Source organism: Salminus brasiliensis, chromosome 14 (genome assembly GCF_030463535.1).
Source record: "Salminus brasiliensis chromosome 14, fSalBra1.hap2, whole genome shotgun sequence".
Lineage (NCBI taxonomy): Eukaryota > Metazoa > Chordata > Actinopteri > Characiformes > Bryconidae > Salminus > Salminus brasiliensis.
In genome coordinates, this window is record NC_132891.1 from 2888628 (window position 1) to 2913823 (window position 25196).

Below are 25196 nucleotides of genomic sequence, written 5' to 3' on the forward strand. Positions count from 1 at the left end.
TTCACATCCAACACCTTACTAATCTTTTTGTAGCCCATTCCAGCTTTGTGAAGGTCAACAATTCTGACTCTGAGGTCCTGTGACAGCTCTTTGGTTTTACCCATGTTGGAGACTTGAAATCTGTGTGATCTGTCTGATTCTGTGGACAGGTGTTTTTCACACAAGTGATTAGTGAGAACAGGTGGCTTCAGGTCAGGTAACAAGTTGATTGGGAGTGTCTAACTGGTCTGTAAAAGCCAGAACTGCTAATGAATACTAAGGGATCAAATACTTATTTCACTCCATGAAATACAAATCAATTAATATATATTCCTTAGATTTATTTTCTGGATTTTCTTTTTAATATTCTGTCTCTCCATGTAAGAATACATCTACCATTAAAAGTATAGAATGATCATGTCTTTATTAGTGGGCCAACGAAGAAAATCAGCAAGGGATCAAATACTTCTTGGACTCACTGTATATATAGCATATGTGTGTGTGTGTGTCAAAGGGATCTTTACATTGTTCCCTAGAAAGACACCAGTTTGTCTATTTTACATGGTGCTTCTCACCTCCGACAGGCCATAGGTGTGCCTGGGGGAAAACATCCTGTGCATCCTGTCCCATGGTGTTCTTAAACCTTAATAACGGAGTTAAAGGAACAGTTGACCTGATAATATGCTAATATGGCGGACATTAAATGGAGGCTAATATCCAGTTATTACAGTATCATCTTAATAATGGTAACTAGGCCCAAACAGACAGATCTGTACCGAACTGTATTGCCGGCTACTGCTGCGTATTTTGGAGTTTGGAAACCCCATCCCATTCAGTCCTATCCCATTCAGTCCCATCCCATTCAGTCCTATCCCATTCAGTCCTATCCCATTCAGTCCCATCCCATTCAGTCCTATCCCATTCAGTCCCATGAGAGACTGCAGCACAGTTAATATATAATAATTAACATTTATACGTATATATTATATATGTCATTATAATAACAATAATAATGTGCTATTAATGACTAATTATTGTATAAAGCTATAGTATGCTCAAGACACTGTTGGTTAGCACAGATGCTAATGAGCATATGCAGCTCACAGCGTAATCATTTTTCAGTTGTATTAGCTCTAAATCATATTTAATTTGTTTATGTGTGTGAAAAGTCACACCTGTGGAATGGATAGTAGTATTTTTTAATAGTTTAGTTAGTTAAGCTAACGCTAGCTTACCTGCTTACCTTTGCCTAGCCTCGGCAGCGTAGGCCGCAGTGCTACGCCATGCAGTGACTGCGCTGCAGCTTCTCCGTAGGTTGTGAGCTTTAATGCCAGCTTTCCCAAAAAGGTGTTAATCCTCTCCAAATGAGCAGCTCTAGCTTAAAAAGAGCAGATTGGCCTTCATTTATTGTTAGCGAAAGCAAGATTAGCTGTTAGCTCAGCTGTGGCCTGTTTGACTCTCTACCGAGATCCATCCCTGTTCGTTTTCCTATTTCTGTGCCCCCTGGCCACCATGTCCTCTGCTGGTGTTGTTGTTGTTGGTTTATTTGGGGATTTTATATATATATTATTTTCTGTGTGTGTGCGTATGTGTGTATGTGTGTGTGTGTGTAAGACTAATGAAATGTGTGGGTATAGAGAGGAGAGTTTGGGGTGTAATTGAGTGTGTAGCTGGTGTGATGTGCGAACCTAGAGAGGGAGGGTAATTTAAAACATATAACGACACAAACTGATAAAAGAAACCTACAAAAAAAAGTAGATGTGCTTGTATTTTTATCTCATATTATTAGAACAGTCGTTCAACTTATTATATTGTTGAAAATAAAGGGGGTGGACTATCAAACGAGGCGGCGGCGGCGTATCGCTCGTCCCCCTCGTTTGGTTTTTGCGCCCTGAAACTATGGCAGCTTTTGAAACGTAGGGGTTTACCTTTTAAGGGGGAATCCTTTCCAACCAGTACACCCCCTTTCAAAAAAATACAAAAAAATACAAATAGAGTATATTAAAAAATTGAATGGTGTATCTGATATCTATGGTGATTGTGCCTTTCACTATTCTGCATGGTTTTTGTGATTTGCTGACGTTTTCGATCCCCTCTGTGTGGGCAGTGGTCCAGAGGCAGTAGTAGAGACCTATGCAAAAATACCAGGATGGGGTTCCAGCAACCATTCAGAAATGCAGGTACCAGACAAAAAAAGAATAAAAGAAAAAACTCTCAGGATGAAACCTGGATCTCGTCTCTTTTTTTTTCTACCTCTCTGTCTGTGTGTGTGTGTGTGTGTGTGTGTGTGTGTATACAGGTACGAAAATTACCTTAAGGCCTACCTTAACACTCATTTAGTTTCTTTACCTGATTAAATACATTATATATATATATATATATATGAATGTTTTCTTTGTGCCAAAACAAGAAAAGAATAAAAATAAATAAAAATATAGTAAATTAAATATTCTATAAATGATAAAAAAGTACATAATTTAATTAAAATAATAATAATTAGGGCCCCTGCCTGTCATTTAGGCCCTTAGAATCATCCTACCTTCCCCCTCACTGTGGCACACCTGCTTTCATGGAGGTGCAGGTCAAAGGAGGCCATGGTGGCTCAGAGTGGCTCAGTGGTCTAATGCGCTGCCATTATGGCCCATATAGCCATACCGCTTTGCCAGAATCAGCAGCCAGAGTCCAGAGAGACCACACTCGGCCATGCTCTCTCCAGGCTGGTAGATGGCGCCCTCTCCCCTTATCACTCTTAAGTGATTATGGCTGGCACAGACTCCTGCCGATTTCCTCTCAGCGTGCCAGCTGCCTGGCAGTGCCGCATCAGCGGTGGCGTCTGGCTTCACATGCCTCGTTAAGTGCTTGCCCTCCTAGTGCAGGGAGCATTGCTGGTGCTGGGAGGAGCTAAGAACTGGCCACAGCACCATCAGTGTCAAAATCGTAAAAATTTATTAACTCAACATTTTAAATTAGGAGGAAATTATGACATACTGTGTCAAAATAACAAGTTATTAAATGTCATGGGGTGTCTCACAGGTCCAGGGGCCTGGGGTTGCGGGTCCAGTCCTCACTCCGGTCAGTATCTGTAAGGATATCTTTATGTCCATGCAGGTTTCCTCTGGGTACTGGGTTTCCTTCCACCTCCAAAAAAGACACCTGGTGTTGAACTGGCCCTGTGTTTTAATGGGTATGAGCCAAAGTGTGTGTGTGTGTGTGTGTGTGTGTGTGTGTGTGTGTGTGGTATCCTGCCATGGACTGGTACCCTACGTAGTGACGATTGACGATTTCATATGCCATTATTTTATGTCATAATCTTTATTATGACAAAATATTTCAACATACAGTAAATGGACAAAAGTATTGGGACACCTGCTTATTCATAATTCCTGAAATCAAGGGTATCAAAACAGTTGACCCTACTTTTGTTGGAGTAACTGTCTCTACTATCCAGGGAAGAAGAATTTCTGCTAGATTTTGAAGGAGCATTGCTGTGAGGATTTGATTGCACTCAGCAACAAGTGAGTTAGTAAGGTCATGATGTTGGATGATGATCTCCACCCCACTTCATCATCTCCAACTCATCCCAAAAGTACTGGATGGAGCTCCACCACCATCCACCATTCCAGAGAACACAGTTCATCCACTGCTCCACAGCTCCACAGCAATGCTATCACGCTAATGCCGGAACTACTGTAGGATAAAGGTGGTGTTTATGTCTGTGGTGAATGGTCATTCCCTGAATAGCAACCAACAGGAAATACGAGTAGCTTCAGACCTGCTTTACTCACCTGTGTAATACAACCTGTTCTACAGCTTTTCTTAATAGCTTCAGGTGTGTTTAGCACAATAAAGATGTGTCTCAAATCCACCCCTAGTTCACTACTGCCTAGGGAACGAGAGTAAGTCATCACATGAAACTCATAAAGGCCACAAAACTCTCAATAACACCGAAACCTTCAACCCTTCTGGATACACGTGATGTTGCATGTAAACAAACAATGAGCAACCTCAATAGCCTAGCAGGAAGCTAACTGCTAACTCTGTGGCTAGCTAGCAAGAGGCTGACAAAACATAAAAGACACATTTATATGGACAAAAGTATTGGGACACCTGCGTATTCATTGTATCTTCTGAAATCAAGGATATTAAAAGAGCCAATCCTGCTTCTGTTGGAGTAACTGTCTCTACTGTCCAAAGAAGAAGACTTTCCACTAGATTTTGGAGGAGCATTGCTGTGAGGATTTGATTGCATTCAGCGACAAGATCGTTCGTTAGTGAGGTCAGGATGATGGATCATCCCCAACTCCCCCCAAATCATCCCAAAGGTACTGGATGGAGCTCCACTGCCATCCATCATATCCTCCACTGCTCCACAGCTCCTCAATGCTGGGGGGCTTTATATACACCCCTCTACTAGCCCACGCCTGGCATTATTAGGCAGCATGGTGCCGATAGGGTCATGATGTTGATCTGCTCCATGAGTCCTATTCTATTGGCAGTACTTCTTCTCTACAGGTTCTAGATAGCTGAATGCATTTCTTAGAAGGAGTGTCCGCAAACATTTGGACAGGTAGTGTATCAAGGAACACATTCATGTTTTGGTGCATTACACTGATCAGCCATAACATTAAAACCACAGACCTAATATTGGGCCTCCTCTTGCCAACAAAACAGCTCTGACCCGTTGGGCCGTGGACTCTACGAGACCTCTGAAGGTGTCCTACAGCATCCAGAACCAAGGGCTGTGTAAGTGGAGACCTCTATGAGCATCAATGAGCCCTGGGCACCCATGACCCTGTTGCTATATTAGCTAGGTACTGCCCACTGCATATCCCGGCAGGACCACCCCACAAGACCTGCCGCCTGATGTTCTGGAGATGTTCTTCTGACCCACATGTCGCAGTTTGGTTCTTGTCAAAGTGTCTCAGATTCTTTCATCACCTTTAACAACTGACAGTCACTTCCTGCCTAACAGGCTGATCAATAATATTCCGTTCAGATCTCAGTGGTTCTAATGTTATGGCTGGTCGGAGTACCAATGTCATCATTGTTGTATTTGGCAGCATTGGCTTCACATTTCTGAGGAACTGTCTGAGTATTTGCATCAGAGCACTTTGGGAAGAAGGCTGAACAACACAGGCAACCTAGGCTCACTACATAGGGGACGAGGGCTGCATTTGGAGCGCAGCCACTGGGGATGCGAGGCTTCAGGGACACCTGCGCCTTTAAAAGGCCACAATCGGCGATGATGTCAGCGGATCTCCTTAGGATTTCACAGCTTTCGGCACAGCACGGAGCTCCGGAGGACACGTCCTGGGCTTCGGTGTGATTTCGTTGACGTTTTGGATGCGCGTGGAGCAGGTTTGGAGCGGTGGTCGTCACGGAGGGTGGCGGTGGTCGCTTGGGCGCGTCCTGAAGGCCATGCTGGCGTCGTCTGTCTGCTAGGCTTCTTAACAGCTCGTGACTGATGCAGATTCGTGTTTTTGCACTGTTAGTGGAGTATTATTAATATTGAATAGCTTGCAGTCAGCACCTGGGCTGGGGGGCACGATCTGCCACGGCCTTCTACCCAAATCTGACCTCACCCTGTGAACAAAGACCCCTTTGGAGGATTGCTGAGGCTCCAGTGTGAGCCAGCTCTTCTGCACGCCTCATCATGTTTGCTCCTGATGCTGCAGCTGGAGCTGGATACTCCTCTGGCACCATAGTGGACAAGGATGCCAGCCAGGAGACCACCCTGGGAAGTGCGTACTCTCCAGTGGACTACATGAGCATCACTAGTTTTCCACGCTTACCTGAAGATGATGCCATTTCTGGAGAGAACGCCCTCAAGTCCCGCAGAGATGATGACAACTTCCTGAGCGAGCAGGACACAGGTACCCCGGTGTCTGATTTCTTTAGGGTGGGGGTGAAAGGAACCAGATATATGGCCATATCTAGAACCACCAGCGTGTCTTCTGAGTTTTGTATGGCATTTTCTTGGGGGACTATTTTTGGCCACACAACACCCTGCATGCATCCCTCCTCCACGAATGTGTTTACAATTACCCCTAAGTTAACCCACCCCCAGCACTAGCAATGCTCCTCTTCCCAAACGGCCTCCAGCGAGGCATCGCCAGGCGGCCGAGACTCTCTGAGGAAAGCACCGGGGCCCTGGCTAGTGCCCGCCAACATCGCTTAGGAGTGGTGAGGGGAGGGAGGGCGCCATCTACCCACCCGGAGAGGGAGCACGGCCAACTGCGCTCTCTCATACTCCGGCTGCTGATGGCAAAGCTGTGGCATAGTCCATTAAATGCACCAGTGAACTTTTATTTTATTTTTATTTTATTATTATTTAAGTTTAGTTTATTATAACGGCCTTAAAACGGCCATTAGGGCTTCACAGTATGTCCTTCAACAGCAGATCTGGCCTTTGCAGGCCTTCCAATACGAAACCCTCGAGTTAGTGTAACGTCAGCGTTTGTACTGTGTGCTTTGAGCATCCTGATCAATCACAGCTCCAGACGAATCACTGTGGGTGCTCTGGTGATTCAGCTCCTTCATATAATAAAAAATTCATAATAATTTAAATAAATTAAACTGAAATACATAGATTAAAAAATAAATAAATAAAATAGCATATATATATATATATATATATATATATATATATATATATATATATATAATTATATATATGTATATATAACATCCTGATCAATCACAGCTCCAGACGAATCACTGTGGGTGCTCTGGTGATTCAGCTCCTTCAAAAAAAAAAAAAATAAATAATTTTAATACATCAAACTGAAATAGATAGATAAAAAAATAATTAATTAACATATATATATATATATATATATATATATATATATATATATATATATGTATAAAAACATATATTAAAAATAAATAAATATATATACTCATATATATATATATATGTGTGTGTGTGTGTGTGTGTGTGTGTGTGTGTATATGTAGGCCTACATATATCCATTGCCCATATCCATTAGGAACAGTACTGATGTTCTACGGCCGAGTCTGGCTCTTGCATGTTCTCCACAGGAACTCTGAAGCGGTATCTGGACTCCTTCAGATGTTAGCAGCAGATCCTTTAGGCCCTGTAGGTTGTGAGGTGGGGCCTTCATGAGTATCAATCAGCCTTGGGTGCTCATGACCCTCTAGATGTTCCTCTTAATACTTAATACTAGCTGGTTTCCCAATCATAGATTTGTGTGCAGTGAACACTGAGTTCACTCCTTTTACCAGTGATCAGCCATTACATTAAAACCAGCAGCCTAATATTGTGTCGACCCCCCTTGTGCCTCCAAAACAGCTCTGACTCATTGAGGCATGGGCTCCACAAGACCTCTGAAGGTGTCCTGTGGTGTCTGGACTCCTTCAGACTTTAGCAGCAGATCCTTTTAACCCTGTAAGTTGTGAGGTGGACACCCCTTCTAATAAATGCATTCAGCTACTTTAGTTGCAACCATTGCTGCTGACACAAATGTGCAAATGACACAGCTTGTAGAGAAGAAGTACTGCCAATAGAATAGGACTCTCTGGTGAAGATCAGCATTGATGACCCTATTGGCACCATGCGGCCTAATAATGCCAGGCGTGGGCTAGTAGAGGGGTATTTATAAAGCCCCCCAGCATTATTGAGCTGTGGAGCAGTGGAAGAACTGTGTTCTCTGGAATGATGGATGGTGGCGCTCCATTCAATACTTTGGGATGAGTTGGGGAGTTGGGGATGATGAGGTGAGGTGGCCATCATCATCCAACATCCTGACCTTACTAACTCGTGCTCTTGTTGCTGAATGCAATCAAATCCTCACAGCAATGCTCATCCTCCAAAATCTAGTAGAAAGTCTTCCTCCCTGGACAGTAGAGAAAGTTACTCCAACAAAAGCAGGATCAGCTCTTTTTAGTGCCCTTGATTTCAGAAGAAACAGTGAATGAGCAGGCGTCCCAATACTTTTGTCCATATCGTGTACTTTGGTCATCAGCTTTTCGGTTCAGTGAGAGACGTATTTGCATTAGGTGGGGCCGCCTATCTGTAAGCTGAAAGGACAACCGCTCGGCCACCGTTGTGCTGCTGTGTTAGCAGTGCTGCAGTCGGCCTCTGTTGTTGGGTGGTGGTGCGTCAGGTTTTGCATGACCGCATCAGATTTCGAGAGTTTTGCGTGCAGTGCACAATAGCTGTTCTATGGTTTACAGGCTCAGTACGGGACACCTGGGGGTTCTGCACATGGTGGGAAACGTTAGAAAAGGAGAAATGTCTCATTTCCCACAGCGTGGCCTACTTCTGCATTTGCTCAGGGTGTTCACTTCCCTCGCCACTCTCAGAGCTGACCGGTAATCTGGCAAATCGACACCGGTCAGCCATAACATTATATGTGTAGTATGTGTAGGTCCCCCTCAGAGCATGGAATCCATAAGACCTCTAAAGGTGTCCTCTGGTATCTGGCACCAAAACTAACATTAGCAGCAGATCCTTTAGGTCCAGAAGTTGTGAGGTTGGACCTCCAGGAGCATCAATGAGCCTTTGACACCCAGGACCCAGTTTTGGTACCCCACAAGACCTGAAGCCTGATGTTCTGGAGATGTTCTGACCCAGTCTGACTTGTCTAGAACATCACAGTTTGGTTCTTCTTGTTAAAGTGTCTCAGATTCTTATGCTTGTCCATTTTTCCTGCCTCAGCACCTTCATCACCTTCAAGACCTGCAGTGGTTTTAATGTTATGGCAGATCAGTGTATATCCTCCTGAGATCATTTTTTGACCACTGTGGGGGACAGGAGCCTGAGACCTGTACGTCAAGCAGCATTTATGCAGTCTGTTTGAATCCTACTGTACTGTCAGGAGGACTTCCTGGACGGTCTTCTCAGCTTTCACAAGTTCTGGCAACTAGGGGAGCAGTTGAACATTTTATTGACCGACCGATTGATTGATTGATTGATTGAGTAATCTAATTGTTTCATTAATATTTCAGAAGTGTACCCCTGGTCATTGCAGCCCATAAATGTTGTGCTGATTACCGAGACTCCCACCACTTGTGTCCTCAGACCCTGACCTGTTCCTGAAGTCTGCGAGACTCCAGCGTCTGGCCTCCTCGGCCTCTGACCTGGCCAGTCAGGACCTGTCTCCGCTGAGGGAGACGCGGTTGGACCCACTCGGGCAGGATTGCGCCTGCACACGGGATGGCCTGACTGTCATCATCACGGCCTGCCTGACCTTCGCCACGGGGGTCACCGTCGCCCTCATCATGCAGATCTACTTTGGGGACCCTCAGGTACATATGGTAAATTAAATGTGGATTAAGTGCTTAGATTTTTTTTATCTAGTTATTCAGTCTCCACTATGAATTGTTCAGTGTCTAGTCTGAAGTTTTCAGTATCCACTCTGGAAAAATTCAGTATCTTCCAAGTTTTGGAATTATCCAAAAAAAACATTATGATCTGTTTAGTATCCACTATGAATTATTCAGTATCTATGATTTTTTCAGTAACTGCTGTTCAGTATCTAGTCTGAACTATCCAGAAACCACTATAATAAATTGAGTATCCAGTCTGAATTATTCAGTATCTAATATAAATTATCCAGAGACCATTATATTCTGTTGAGTATCCACTATGAATTATTTTGTATCTATGGATTTTTTAGTAACCGCTATCAACTATTCAGTATCAAGTCTGAACTAAACAGAAACTAATATAGTCTAGTATGTATCCACAATGAATTATTCAGTATCCAGTCTGAATTATCCAGAAACCACTATGATCTGTTTCGTATCCACTATGAATTATTTCGTATCTATGGATTTTTCAGCAACCGCTATCAACTATTCAGTATCCAGTCTGAATTATACAGAAACCACTGTAGTCTATTATGTATCCACTGCTGAAATATCCAGCATTTGACTGGATACTCAATAGATTGCAGTGGTTTCTGGATAATTCAGACTGGATACTGAATAATTTGAGTGGTTCATTTGCAAATGTTAATTAAGTAGCTTTTCAGTGAAGTTTTGAAGCCAAAAAAAAATCTAAAGCTTTTGAGTGTGTTTACAGAGATGAGATTGGTGACCATCTAAGTCTAGTCTTTGTTAGCCATGTTAGCCTAGCGTCTCCCTTTGTAAACTTTCAGATACCAAACATGTCTTGGCTGATCGACTGTATCTGGGGTTGGTGATCAATCATGCTTATTATTATTAGTATTTTTTTTTATTAAAGCATTAATATACCTGGATCAATAAGAAAATAAATATATAAGAATTTCTTTTTTTGTGGTGGTTTTATGATCTAACAATGTTTGTTTTTCTGTTCTCGCAGATTTTTAACCAGGGTGCCGTGGTGACGGATGTAGCCCGCTGTACGTCTCTGGGTTTTGATGTGCTCGGTCAGCAGGGCTCCAGCGTGGACGCTGCAATAGCCGCTGCCCTCTGCCTGGGCATCATCCACCCCCATGCATCGGGGATCGGCGGGTATGTGGGGAAAACTGTACTTTCAGACTCTCTACTATCAAAGCAAAATAATATGTGACATTTCCTGAAAAAATACAATTAGTTTAGTAATTAAATATGAAGAATTTAAGGGGTTTATTGACTGTTTATTGACAAGTTTTGACACAATGTGATTTATGTGGATTGTTAAAATACAGCAGGATCATATTATGGCAACAGATGATTCCAGAATTCCCATTTCGAGTAGTTGGGCACAGTGTAGTTAGGGCTATGGCCTTTCTTTCACTGCAGGGCCGAACCATTCTAAGCCGAGGGTACGGTTCTGGGTCTGGTTTTCCCAGCACAGTTAGTTAACTGTACTTAGCCACAGAATAGTTCGACGGGAGGGCTTGAAGACGAAGGGTTAGCGCGTCAGCCAATGGCCTAGTCCAACATCGCTACCGCATGCGGATTAGACAATGCTGACGGCTTCAGTAAGCTAGCTAGCGAAGTTAGCTCGTGGTTTTAGTTCAAGACTAGCGAATAAAATTATGAGGAGACGCCATGCCTGCACTTCCTGGCACAGCTTTGCGAAACGTTTGGCCCTGCAGTGGGAAAGAGGCCTGTTATCACTGGGGCTCATGAATTGTAAATGTACATGCAGTCAGAAATAGCCAGCAAAGCTGCTACTGCCAAAGGTCGTTGCTTTCGGTGGTCATGAACAGCTGACCTGTGTCTGTGCAGTGGTGGAGTGATGCTGGTTCACGATATTCGGAAAAACGAGAGCCGGGTCATCGACTTCCGGGAAACTGCGCCCTCTGGTGTTCGGGAGGAGATGCTGCTGAGTCTGGAGCAGAAGGTAAAGTGCCCGGTTAGTCCAAGTAAAGTGTCGTTTCTTAAGGAACAGTTGAGGAAACTGAGGTAGTCTGAGGTAATAGTTGGACTAGTTGACCCTAGAGAGGAGAACCAAATCTATAGAACACCTTCCAAGCCAAGACAACCGTATGGAATTTAGCCTCCGGCTTTAACCCGTCTGTGCAGTGACACGTAAACACACATACACAATAGTGATCAAAACACACACACACACACACACACACACACACACAGATAACCATGAGCACACAGGCCCGGAGCAGTGGGCATCCATCGCTGTGGTTCTCAAGGAGGACCCAACAGTGGCAACTTGCTGAGCCTGGGTATGATGACTGGGACCCCACAACCCTGTCATTAATTGCCTGGTTCCCTGTTCCCAGTTCATCAGATGATGACCGGCAGTACAATGAAAATGTACAAAAGCCACCAGGCCTCAGATCCTGTTTCTGAGCTCTGAGCTGTTTGGGAACTTTCTATTAGGCCTCCAAATAACGTAGAAACTGATTCCAGAGAGTTTTGGGAGTTTACTCAATGCAGCAGAGCCGACCCAAGGCATACTCGAATTAGTGTCTTGCCAACTCAGTCTTAAAAGTCGCTAGAAGTCACTAAATGACATCATCGCCTAATTTGCATAATTGTTCATTTGCTTGTATTTAAAGCTGTAAAATGAAGGGTTAATGTTCTGGGAGAAAAAAGTAAAAAAGTGAGTACAAAAACACCCTAAATGTGTTAAAACTATAAAGGAACTTTTATTGTTCATTTTTTTTATTATTATTATTAAATTTGATATGCTAACATTTAACAACACAGGACAAAATAGATTTCTGTAATTTACATAAAAATTACATTTGACATAGATATTTACTTCCCAAAATATCTTCATGACTTTAATGCTATGTCGAGACCCAAATTATGTAAACAATTTTGACGTGAATTACAGAAATCAAATTTGTCGCAATTTTTAGCTCATTTAAATAAAAAAAAAGTCGCCAGAGGGGCCTAAAAAAGTCGCTAAATTGGCAACACTGTGTTTAGAACCCCAACACCACCAGGGGACCCCCAAGAGCACCAAGATATTATGATAAAAAATACATCTTTTTAAAATAACATTAAATAATAAAAAGAAACGGTTTCACACAGATAAAAAATATTTTTAAATGAATTTATTTTCATAGTTGGGACATCAACACTAGTTGGCTGCTGCCACTTTCGGGCAAATGCAGATATATACGCCTCCGCTTGGGTGGACGATAAAGGCCCGGGTGCTTCAACGTATTGCGCAATATCTCTCTCTCCCTATGAAATTATAAGGCATCTGGTGCTGAGGTGGTGGTACGGGCGGGGGACCCCAAACAAAAATCTGCTTAGGGCCCCATAAAGGCTTGGGCCGGCCCTGCAGCGTAGTGTAGTCTACATAGTGAAGTTCTCCTAACTCACATTTGTTTTAGTCCTGCATCTCAGTTTGGTCAACAATGCATACCCACCTGCAGGTTAGACATGGGTGGAGGCCTTCTTATATTCGGACCCCTGACCATGGAGGGCTGTGGTGTTGGTGGGGTTTGAACTTTACTTCACTGCATATTTTGGATGAGTTTAATACTTTTACTCCGTTACATTGTTTGTTTAAGTGCTGCATTGTTACTCGCTACAATAATAAAAACGTACATTATCAGCTCCAGAGCACTAGATGGCGCTGTCACCGTGTTCGATGAAGCCATCTCAACATTGATCAGCAGTGTGGACCCTAACACTAGAGCTCTGTTAGTTTATCTCCAGATGGAAGAAGAAGAAGAAGAACCACCAGAAGAACCACCTCCAACTGCAAATACTCGTATGTGCCGAATGGCCTGAGATCTTTCAGCTGTAGTTGAGTTTACAGAGAGTGAAGCTCAGGGGATTGAGCTGCTCCTCACTGGTTTTACAGATGAAACTCTTGTATGTGGAAGGTTCAGGTTCAGGAGTCCGTTCTGAAGAGTCGTGCTCATGAGCTCTGTCTTCTACAGTCCTGTCCTTCTACTACAGCCAGAGGAACTGAGACAGGCCTTAAGTCTGAGCATCTGAACTAATATAAACACTGATACCCAAACTTTTGACTGCTTTCTGGAAGAACTACAGAACACAGTACTGTACTTTTACTTTCAGTACTTAAGCAGTACTTTTTAGAATGCTAAACTACTTTCAGTACTTAAGCAGTACTTTTTAGAATACTAAACTACTTGCAGTACTTAAGCAGTACTTTTTAGAATACTAAACTACTTGCAGTACTTAAGTACCAAAAATGTTGAGTACTTCAGTACTTAAAGACACTTCTGCTTCTACTCAGGTCACTTTTCTGATCGAGTACCTGTACTTTTACTCAAGTCTGGACCTCTCTGTGTTTATCTGTCCTTCAGCCTGGTCTGCTGGTGGCTGTTCCAGGCATGCTCAGTGGACTCCATCAGGCTCATCAGCTCTATGGAAAGTACGTACAAGGTCACTGGATTGGGTCTGGAGTTGTGTTGTGCAAATACACATAAGCACACACACACACACACACACACACACACACACACACACACACACACACACAGTTAGCCCTAGTTCTGCATTTGCTTGTAGCTCAAACAGCAGTATTGCCTAATAAAACATACACACACAGGGCTATCTTTTGGTCAGCTGGTGATTTATATGAATGTTATTATAAATATAAATTTATATGCTTAATAAAAAGAATCAAAGAATAAGTAAAGCGAAGCCCACCAGAGCAGACCACAAAAAAAAACATGCCACGGTTTTCTCCCGTCAGCCTTACAGCAAAGTCTTTTGTAGGAGACCATGGAAGGAGGTCATCACCATGGCTGCAGATGTGGCCAGGAATGGATTCAATATCACCCATGACCTGGGTAGGTCTCTCTCTAACACACACACACACACTCACCCACACACACACACACACACACACACACACACACACACACACACACACAGTGTATACACTCTATAGCAGATTTAGTGCAGCAAGCATGTGTGTGATTGATGGCAGCACACAGGCTGACCATGTTTTTGTCACTGATGGGACACTGGGGACATACGGGGGTGTCCACTGTGGTTAGGATGCCTTGGCTGGAGGGGGGGGCGGGGGGGTTCAGGTAGGACTGAGTTGTGGGTTGAACTGAGAGGAGCTGATTGGGTCATGCAGGTTATTAAGGCTGTTTATTGGTTTTGCTTAATTAGTAAATGTGTGTGTGTGTGTGTGTGTGTGTGTGTGTATGTAGGTTTGTGTGTATAGCATCTGATCTGACCACACCTGTAATCATTTACCTGAGACATCACTGAATGCTGATATCTGACATTTATTTATGTATTGATTTATTTATTTATTTAAAATGGTTCCCCGTATGCAGTGGTCAGACCGGGTCATGGGCGCCCAGGGCTCGCTGATCCAATCCATAGTGGGGTCTTTTCCATGCGCGCGGTGGTCCGCACCTTTCAGAGACGTGTTGATTGGAGTCTGATTATGAATGTGTATGTCCCTGCAGCGGACGCTCTCGCTAAAGTCAAAGATCAGAACGTTTCCGAGGCTTTCCGGGAGCTCTTCCTGCCCGATGGTCGGCCACCTCTCTCCGGCCTCTTCACCAGACGCCTTGACCTAGCAGCCCTTCTGGACAGGGTAGCAGCCAATGGGATCTCTGAGTTTTACAGTGGAAACCTGAGCCAGGAGATGGCGTCTACGGTACAGCAGCCTCTATATGACTGTATTATTGAAGAATAACTACATATTAACACCCTTAATTACATAGTTAGTAACACAGTGAATTACACTTACGTAACGCTGGAGTCTGAACTGTGTTTTTAGGCTTATTTTGAGGTCAGATAATGTCTCTGTGCTGCAGGTTTATTCCAGTGGAGGAGTTCTGACTGAGGAGGACTTGAGTAACTACACTACAGTCCTACAGCAGCCAGTGCAGAGCCTCTACCAGGGTAATTATCTCCTTTATTATCACCCCTCCCTTCAGCGCTTCTCCGGATACCACCCACCTCCGGATGCCTCCCCGCCCCCAAATTCATACACACGCATTGTCATTGTAATGACCATGGACCAAAAGACAAAAAGCTAACAGCTTCCAGAATACACCAGTCAGTGGCCTGGTCCAACATCAATACCGCTGGGTTAGCATGTAAGCCAATGACCTGGTCCAATATCTCTACCGCTGGGTTAGCACGTCAGCCAATGGCCTGGTCCAACTTCGCTACCGCTGGGTTAGCATGTAAGCCAATGGCCTGGTCCAATATCTCTACCGCTGGGTTAGCATGTAAGCCAATGGCCTGGTCCAATATCTCTACCGCTGGGTTAGCATGTAGGCCAATGGCCTGGTCCAACTTCGCTACCGCTGGGTTAGCATGTAGGCCAATGGCCTGGTCCAACTTCGCTACCGCTGGGTTAGCATGTAAGCCAATGGCCTGGTCCAATATCTCTACCGCTGGGTTAGCATGTAAGCCAATGGCCTGGTCCAACTTCGCTACCACTGGGTTAGCATGTAAGCCAATGGCCTGGTCCAACTTCGCTACCACTGGGTTAGCATGTAAGCCAATGACCAATGACACTTATTTTAAGTGGCCACTTTATCAGAAACCCCTTTGTTGTAGCTCTAATTCATCTGTTGATGGTGTTGGTCATCTAGCCCTTCATCAATGGTCAGTTTCTGACCACAGAGCTGCTCTTGTCTGAACTTCATTGGGTGGTGGCTCCACTCCAATAACATCTGGTTAGCAGCGGCCCATTGGACAACAACTGACCAATGGTGACTGGGGCAGAGCAACAGATGGGGCAGGCCTACAGCTACAGTAACTGTACACCAAAATAACTGTACACCCATACTGTGGACCTGTGATGTAGGTGTTTCCAATAAAGTGGCCAGTAAGAACAAGCACAAGGGGTGTATAAAAACGTTGTTTTCTCTTGCCCTGTACAGGTCATCAAGTCATGGCCGCCCCGCCCCCACATGCCGGGACTGCGCTCATTACTGCCCTCAACATCCTGGAGGGCTACAATATCACCAGCCAGGGACAAAAGAACAGCACCCACCACTGGATAGCTGAGGTACAGCAGCTTAGCAAGTTCACAAACTTATGTGGGTTTAATATCTGATTGTTTCTGCATGATTTACATCCATGAGCCAAAACATTATGATCCTCTGTGAGACTTCTGAATGTGCTGTCCGTGCAGCCGGACAGCAGGGGGCGCCACACTGTGTGTTGTGACACGTTTCTTTTGTAACCATCATTAAACATCTGTATTCTCTGTCAGTTCAGCCCAGTCAGGATAGCCTTGTGGTCGGTAGATACTCACCACTGCTGACCGGTGGCGCCCCACAGGCCTTGGAGGTGGTTATGAGACAGTCAGCGGTCCTTGATTCATCTGGTCTTAATGTTTTGGCTCATAACTTACCCTTCTCTGCTGTGAAAGTTTTGCATAATGCAAATTAGAGAATGCCTCATGCTCTTTTCATCTGTTTTGCTGGAAGACTCTGAAAATTGCCTTGTCACTGGCCAGTGGGCTTGGAGACCCCATGTACGACCCCTCCGTCTCTGAAGTTGTGACTCAGATGCTAAGGTAAGAGTCACAGACTCACAGACTCTTTTTGATCTTTAGATCTAATAAATATAACATAATACAGGACCGGGAAAGGGGGGCCGAAAAAGTATAATGTGTAGGTGTCCCAATACTTTTGTCAATATAGTCATTGTGTACTAGACTGACAGGGGCCGTAGTATATTAATATGCAGGGGTTTGAGGTGTGTGTGTTAGGTGTGTGTGTTAGGTGTGTGTGTGAGGTGTGTGTGTGTGATATATATATGCAGGGGGAAATAACACCTTGTTGTTGTGTTACAGTAAGACCCAGGCTGGTGTGTTCAGGCAGATGATAAATGACTCTCATGCGTCTCCTCCTGGACACTACACCCCCAGCTACGCGCTGGCGGAGGGCACTGTGGCCAGCCAGGTGATGGTCATGGGTCCAGATGACTTCATTGTGTCTGTAATGAGGTAAGCAGTGAGGGTCTCCTCATGTTCTGGGGGAGTTGGAAATTGGATCACGGCTCTAAAGCCCGACTGCTGGATTAGTTTTTCCAGGGAAGACCTGTGATGTAATTTCCTGGGATTTGACTGGCCGATTAGTTCAGGAGAATTTCTCTGTGTCATTTTCCAAAGATCATACTTCACACATTGTGCATTCATACTGGATTACAATGACTGTAAAAAACTACACAGTCAGATTCATACTGGAATAACGTATCTTTAATTAACAAGCTGCTCATACTGCACATTTCATACTGGAATTTCATAATCTCATTACCTCATAGTTATTATTGTCAGACTGCAAAAAAAATACACATCTTTAGATTCATACTGGATTAAAATCACTACAGTTGTTACTGTTGCTGTATGAAAAACTACACATCTGTAGATTCATACTGGATTAAAATCACTACAGTTTTTCATGTAAGTATATTAAAAACTACACATCTGGAAATTCATACTGGATTAAAATCACTACAGTTGTTACTGTCGCTGTACAAAAAACGACACATCTGTAGATTCATACTGGATTAAAATCACTACAGTTTTTCATGTCAGCATATGAAAAACTGCACATCTGTAGATTCATACTGGATTAAAATCACTACAGTTTTTCATGTCAGCATATGAAAAACTGCACATCTGTAGATTCATACTGGATTAAAATCACTACAGTTTTTCATGTCAGCATATGAAAAACTGCACATCTGTAGATTCATACTGGATTAAAATCACTACAGTTTTTCATGTCAGCATATGAAAAACTGCACATCTGTAGATTCATACTGGATTAAAATCACTATCGTTGTTGCCGTCTGCGTATGAAAAAAACTACACATCTGGAAAATCATACTGGGTTAAAATCACTACAGTTGTTACTGTTGCTGTATGAAAAACTACACATCTGGTGATTCATACTGGAAACTACCTTGTAATGACTTTTACCCACCATTCAGACGTGGTCAGATATTAGGAGGTCACCATGCACCATTGGGTGAGGCAACTTAATATTAGAGTGAGTGTGTGTGTGTGTGTGTGTGTGTGTGTGTGTGTGTGTGTGTGTGTGTGTGTTTAATGTCTTCCACAGCTCTCTGAATCAACCTTTCGGAAGTCGCATTGTAACCCCCTCTGGAATTCTTCTGAACAGTCAAATTCTGGACTTTTCCTGGCCCAACAAAAGCCACGGCTCAGCCCCACCAAACCCGGTACCACTTCAGCTCTCTCTCCACTATCTATATTTCTGGACACCCCTTCTAATGAATGCATTCAGCTACTTCAAGTTTCTCCCTTTGCCTACAGATACACACAGCTTGTCTAGTCCCTGTAGAGAAGAAGTACTACCAATAGAATAGGACTCTCTGGAGCAGATAAACTTCATTAGTCTATTGGCACCATGCTGCCTAATGCCAGGCGTGGGCTAGAGGGGTATATAGCCCCCCAACATTGAGGAACTGTGGAGCAGTGGAGGAACTGTGTTCTCTGGAATGATGGATGGTGGTGGAGCTCCATCCAGTGCTTTTATGATAAGTTGGGGATGATGAGGTGGGGTGGTGATCATCATCCAACATCCTGACCTCACTAATGAATGCTATTGTGGCTGACTGCAATCAAATCCTCACAGCAATGCTCCTCCAAAATCTAGTAGAAAGTCTTCTTATCTGGACAGTAGAGACAGTAACTCCAACAAAAGCAGGAACTATTTGAATACCCTTTATTTCAGAAGAAACGGTGAATAAGCACGTGTCCCAATACTTTTGTCCATTTTGTGTATTTATTTAACATCCCCTTTGTTTTACGAGGGGTCTCTACAACCCCAGGCCACTGACTAATGTCTGTTGTCCCCTAATATCTGTGCTTCCCTCCAGCGTAACGGCATCAAGCCAGGAAAGAGGCCGCTCTCGTTTCTGATGCCCACAGTGGTCAGACCCTCCCTGGGTTTCTGTGGAACCTACGTGGCCTTGGGGTCCTCTAATGGTGACCGGGCCCTCAGCGGCATCACACAGGTTCGTAATGTCACAGTTAAAAACTCTGGCTTCCAGGCTATTGGTAGCCTGATGCTATAAGATGTCCCTGTTGGTTGCTAAGTGAGAGCTATGGTGTGGCTAAGGTGTTCTTAGGTGGTTGCTAGGGTGGTTAGTGTAGTATTGCAGAAGGCTGCTAAAGTTTTCCAGGTGGTTGCTATAGTGGTTTTGACAATGCTATGGCGGTTACTTAAGTATTTTAGGTGGTTGCTAATGTTTGCAGGGTTTCTTTTTTTTTTTTTTTTTGGTGGTTACCAAGGTGATCTTGGTGCTATGGTGGCTGCTTTGGTATTTCAGGTGGTTGGTGGTTGCTGAGGTGCCCCAGATGGTTGCTAAGGTCTAACTAAGTGGGTGCTGTGGTGTTCCTAGATGGTCGCTGTGGTATCTCAGATGCCAGTTTTTTTAATACGCAACAATAATAATGTTGTTTATTAATATCTTCAGTGTAATTATTATTATTATTATTATTATTATTATTATTAATGAAATGTCATGTTTGAAATCCATTAAGCTGCTATTCTTTTGCTGTTTCTGCAGGTGCTGATGAATGTGTTGTCACTACATAGAAACCTGAGTGACAGTCTGACGTACGGCAGGCTCCACCCTCAGCTGCAGCCTGACACCCTGCTGGTTGACGGTAATGACTGTCTTTATTGCTCTCCCTTGTTATTTCTGTGACTCAGGAGCTTTAATGACCACTGTTTGCTTTCCTCTGCCCTCTCTCGCTCCCTCTCGCTCCCTCTCGCTCAGCTCTGTGGCAGATTGTCGAACCGTATCTGTTCTCCAGAGCTGGTTCAGTTTATTAAGAGCTTTAAAAATTAAATTAAATTAAAGATGTTCAGCTTTTAAAAAGTTTTTCTGGTGTTAGTTATCTGTAATTGACTGATTGTGGTTGCTGAAGTGTCCCAGATGGTTGCTAAGGTCTAACTAAGTGGGGGCTGTGGTGTTCCTAGATGGTTGCTGTGGTATCTCAGATGCCAGGCTTTTTTTATTTTATTATTTAGTTATTTTTAATTGAATAATTATCTGAAATGACCCGTTAGCATTCTGTACTCTGGATCCACTATAACATGCCTCTCTCCAAGTGTACTTAGGCAGAGTGTAAGACTGTTTTGGCTCTCATTTAGAAAGAACTGGGATAATCCTGATGGGGCGGGGCTAAACTAATGTAGGCTGAATATGCAGATGTGGTTGCCTTTTTTTTGTTTTTTGCTGCTCCAAAGGTTCAAGTGATGTCACTTCCTCTTTGTGATGTCATTTAAAGCAGCACTACGTTATTAATTGACAAAACAAGCTCATTTAAGCAGGCGTCTCAATACGTTTATCCATATAGTAGTTAGATAGACAGACAGACAGATAGATAGATAGACAGACAGATAGATGGACGGACGGACGGACAGGTAGACAGACAGATAAGGAGACAGACAGACAGATAGATAGACAGATAAGCAGACAGATGGTAGATGAATGGATAGATAAACAGACAGACGAACAGACAGGTAGACAGATAGACAGATAAGACAAACAGACAGACAGACAGATAGATAGATAGATAGATAGGCCGACAGACAGATAGACAGACAGACAGACAGACAGGTAGACAGACAGATAAGCAAACAGACAGATAGGTACATAGACCGATAAGCAGACAGATGGTAGATGAATGGATAGACAAACAGACAGACGAACAGACAGGTAGATAGACAGATAAGCAAACATATAGATAGATAGACAGACAGGTAGATGGACAGATGGACAGGCAGATAGATAGAGTGTGAGTGTGAGACAGGGTGGTAAGTCAAACTGAGGGACCCACACACCTCATACAGTTTGTATAGTATTGGGACACCTGCTCATTCAAAGAGTTTATCCTGCTTCTGTTGGAGTAACTGTCTCTACTGCCCAAAGAAGGCCTTCTAGGATTTTGGAGGAGGATTTGATTGCACTTGGTGACAAGAGCGTTAGTGAGGTCAGGATGTTTGAAATTCACCACCCCACCTCATCATCACCCCAACTCCCTAACTCTTCCCAAAAGTACAGGATGGAGCTCCACCACCATCCATCATTCCAGAGAACACAGTTCTTCCACTGCTCCACAGCTCCTCAATGCTGGGGGGCTTTATACCCATCTAGCCCACGCCTGGCATGGTGGCATCTGTGTCAGCAATGGGTGCAACTCTAAGTAGCTGAATGCATTCATTAGAAGTGGTGTCCACAAACATTTGGACATATAGTGTTGTGAAACAGGGACATGTGTAATGCTGAAAATAGTGAATATTAAACATGGTCAGACTCATCATGGGAATTTCCCCACTGCGGGACTAATAAAGGACTATCTTATCAGGTTTTCTCAGACCCAGAGTCTGATCTAATCAGTCACTGTCTGATCTGACGTAACTGTCTCTCTCTCTTCAGCCGAGTTTCTTAAGGAGGACGTTGAGGCCCTCAAGCTGAAAGGACATGAGGTGGAGAGAGTGGACGTTATATCGCTGGTGGAGGGAACCAGGAGGACCAACGACCTCATTATCGGAGTGAAGGACCCCCGCAGTGCAGACGCCTCTGCACTCACCATGTCCATGTCCATGCCCTAGTCCCCCCCCCTGCCTCCACCTATCCAGGCGTGTGTTTGGGCGGGTTAAAGTTTGTGCAGTAAATGTATGAGTGTGGAGAACAGGCAGGGAGATTACACACACCCTTTCACACAGTACATCACCTTAGTGTATATATATATATATATACAATTCAAGATCAAGTGATTGGATACTGTAATAAAACACTCTCTTAGAGAGAGCATAGCTGGCTTTACTCTCTCTGAGCGAGTCGGATGTGCCCAATCACTCGCTCCATTATTTGTGCCTAACAGAACAAAGCTGTACCACACACACACACCTGAGAACAGTTAGCATGCTTACAACACATGCTGCACATCATCAAGGCTGCCTATAAGCTATAATAATAATACATAGAAGTTTTATTCTCAATAAAAAGAGAGCTTTTTGGCAATAAATAAATAAATAAACAAAAAAAAAAATCAGAAAAAAACTCTCTGCTGTGAAGCATGGTGGTGGGTGTTTCGCGACTGTTCCTCTGACATCAATAGCATGCAGTATGGAGTCTAATCCAGTCATCCAGTCAGCAGTCTAGGTGGGGAAACGGCGGACTAGCAGCTGAGACCAACTTCGTTATTTTTTTATTTTTAATTATTAGTTTAATTAGTATTTATTCATTTCCCCCTCCCGTCAGAAATCTGCTTCTAAACCACCTGCAAATGTGGCTTGAATCGGATTGGGGGTGGGGGGGCAGAAAAAGCTTTGAGATCAGATTTAAACTCTTAAGTCTCTCTCGCTTGTTATTTATTGGTGATTTTGTAGTTTTGAGTATCAGTTGAACGCTGGGTTGAACGTTAATGCAGACTGAACGTGAGCGGGCTTCATGAGCTCCGTATGAGAGATGATTTTAGAAAGCGTTGGTTATGGTTAAAGGTTTATTCATTAATTCAATATTTTTGGTCTGTTTTGAATCAGTTAGTGAAGCTCAATTATTGATTTGTGAACATTTGCACTTTTTTAGTTTTTCTTGTTGATGGTACTGTTAGATCATCAGTCACTGTATATTATTATTATTGTTATTATTATTATTATTATTTTTTTTTTTTTTTTTTTTTTAGGGATGCACTGATCCAATGCTAGAGTCAGACATCTGTCCCGATACTAACAAAAATAGCTGCATACCGGATCATTAGGCCGATCCACAAGACCGATCCATTCACTGAACCCGATTCCTGTACTGCCGGTATTCTAAGCTTCATAACTCAGGATCACAGTAACATACAACCACGATGCACATATTATAGCAAACAGCAGGACTTGTCTAACCCTCAGACATCAGAGCACATCAGGCAGGTGTCCTCGACCTGTCATCAACTATCAGCGAGTAATCCAGCTCAGAAAAAACAGCTAAAATCCACACATGGCTTCAGCAGCCTGCTCTGTTTACTCAAGAGTGCAGGAAGGCAGATAGGCACCCATGCAGGCAGGCAGATAGGCACCCATGCAGGCAGGCAGATAGGCACCCATGCAGGCAGGCAGATAGGCACCCATGCAGGCAGACAGATAGGCACCCATGCAGGAAGGCAGATAGGCACCCATGCAGGAAGGCAGATAGGCACCCATGCAGGAAGGCAGATAGGCACCCATGCAGGCAGACAGGCAGGCACCCATGCAGGCAGACAGGCAGGCACCCATGCAGGAAGGCAGGCAGGCAGGCACCCATGCAGGCAGGCAGATAGGCACCCATGCAGACAGGCAGGCAGGCACCCATGCAGGAAGGCAGATAGGCACCCATGCAGGCAGACAGGCAGGCACCCATGCAGGAAGGCAGGCAGGCACCCATGCAGGAAGGCAGATAGGCACCCATGCAGGCAGACAGATAGGCACCCATGCAGGCAGACAGATAGGCACCCATGCAGGAAGACAGATAGGCACCCATGCAGGAAGGCAGATAGGCACCCATGCAGGAAGGCAGGCAGGCACCCATGCAGGAAGGCAGGCAGGCACCCATGCAGGCAGGCAGATAGGCACCCATGCAGACAGGCAGGCAGGCACCCATGCAGGAAGGCAGGCAGGCACCCATGCAGGCAGGCAGGCAGGCACCCATGCAGCCAACACTGTTTCGAGTCCCAGAAGAGTCCAAAACCCACAGATTACATGAATAAACGTTCAGAGCCCAGACACCACTGTCACCAATTATTAATTTTAGTGAGAAATAATCTGAAATTGGGTTCATTAATTTTTGTGCTCATTTGTTTTGCACAGTAATGTTTAGTAAAGTCCATCCTGATATCATATATCGGCCGATACACAAAGAGTATGTATTGGTATCGGAACAAAAAAATGTTGTGGCTCTGTGTGTCCCTTATAATTATTATTATTATTATTATTATTATTATTATTCACACATCCAGTGAACACTGCACCGCTGACCACACATTAATGGGGAAAATGCTACACGTTTGTATGCAGTGTTGTCCAGTGTTGAGCTACTTAACAGCATATGATGCGTTTTTTCACAGTGAGTCGACTAATCCTGCCTGACCTTTGCCTTCCTCTTTGCACAGTGACAGCTTTTTGTATAGAGTGTGTGTGTATATGTGTGTGTGTGTGTGTGTGTGTGTGTGTGCCACATTAAAAGCAGGCCTACACTGTAAATGTTTATATTTAACTTTAATGGTCATTTTGCTTGTAATTATTATTGTTCAGCCAGTTTCAGTACACCTGTGTGACCACAGTAACAGCTCCACACGGCTATTAGCCAAGGCCTTGCATCTGCCCGTCAGCCGGTCAGCAGTGTGTTTATAGACCGTCTGTCCGTGAAGCTCCAGTTCCACTGTTCACTCTGAAAATAAAGGGTTTTGCTGAACTGAAGGAGATTTGGTCAGTGTTTTTTAGTGTGTGTGTGTCTAGAGTTTCCTCAGAAAGGTGTAATAAACAAAGCACACCCGGAGAGGGGCAGTCCTGTTAATACGAGTGGTCAACAGACGAGCTACAGCAGCAGAGGCCCACATCAGGCTCCACTGCTTTCAGCCAGGGACAGAAAGCTGAGGCTGCAGTGGCTCAGCACAGGCCCAACACTGGCCAGTTACAGACACCGCCAGGGGTGTGGGATCTGCATTTTGCAGGTCTGCAGGTTCACAGATGGTACTGTCAGAATTCGGACCCAACCTGCCTTGCTTCACGGACCAGGCTGGTGGAGATGGTGTGGGGAAGGTGTTCCTGGCATTGTTGCTGACCATGTGCATCCCTTTATGACCACATTTCTAGCTAGTGCTGCTAGTGTACTAC

At 44.1% G+C, this 25196-nt stretch overlaps 1 protein-coding gene across 1 annotated transcript; it reads left to right on the top strand.

Moving 5' to 3' along the window:
- The first annotated feature begins 5146 nt into the window (after positions 1 to 5146).
- On the top strand, positions 5147 to 24779 carry LOC140577300 (glutathione hydrolase 7). Its single transcript, XM_072697210.1, has 15 exons — positions 5147 to 5852; positions 9026 to 9252; positions 10292 to 10443; positions 11146 to 11260; positions 13671 to 13738; positions 14086 to 14159; positions 14796 to 14989; positions 15150 to 15237; positions 16230 to 16357; positions 16782 to 16870; positions 17150 to 17302; positions 18423 to 18540; positions 19201 to 19338; positions 19894 to 19993; positions 21772 to 24779. The coding sequence occupies exons 1-15, from the start codon at positions 5633 to 5635 to the stop codon at positions 21945 to 21947; spliced, it is 2040 nt and encodes a 679-aa protein (XP_072553311.1). The 5' UTR covers positions 5147 to 5632; the 3' UTR covers positions 21948 to 24779.
- Positions 24780 to 25196: the final 417 nt, after the last annotated feature.

Coding starts and splice junctions, on each gene's coding strand:
- LOC140577300 (XM_072697210.1), top strand. CDS start 5,633: ATGTTTGCTCCTGATGCTGCAGCTGGAGCTGGATACTCCTCTGGCACC. Junction 13,739..14,085: donor GCTCATCAGCTCTATGGAAA/GTACGTACAAGG, acceptor AGTCTTTTGTAG/GAGACCATGGAAGGAGGTCA. Junction 14,160..14,795: donor CAATATCACCCATGACCTGG/GTAGGTCTCTCT, acceptor ATGTCCCTGCAG/CGGACGCTCTCGCTAAAGTC.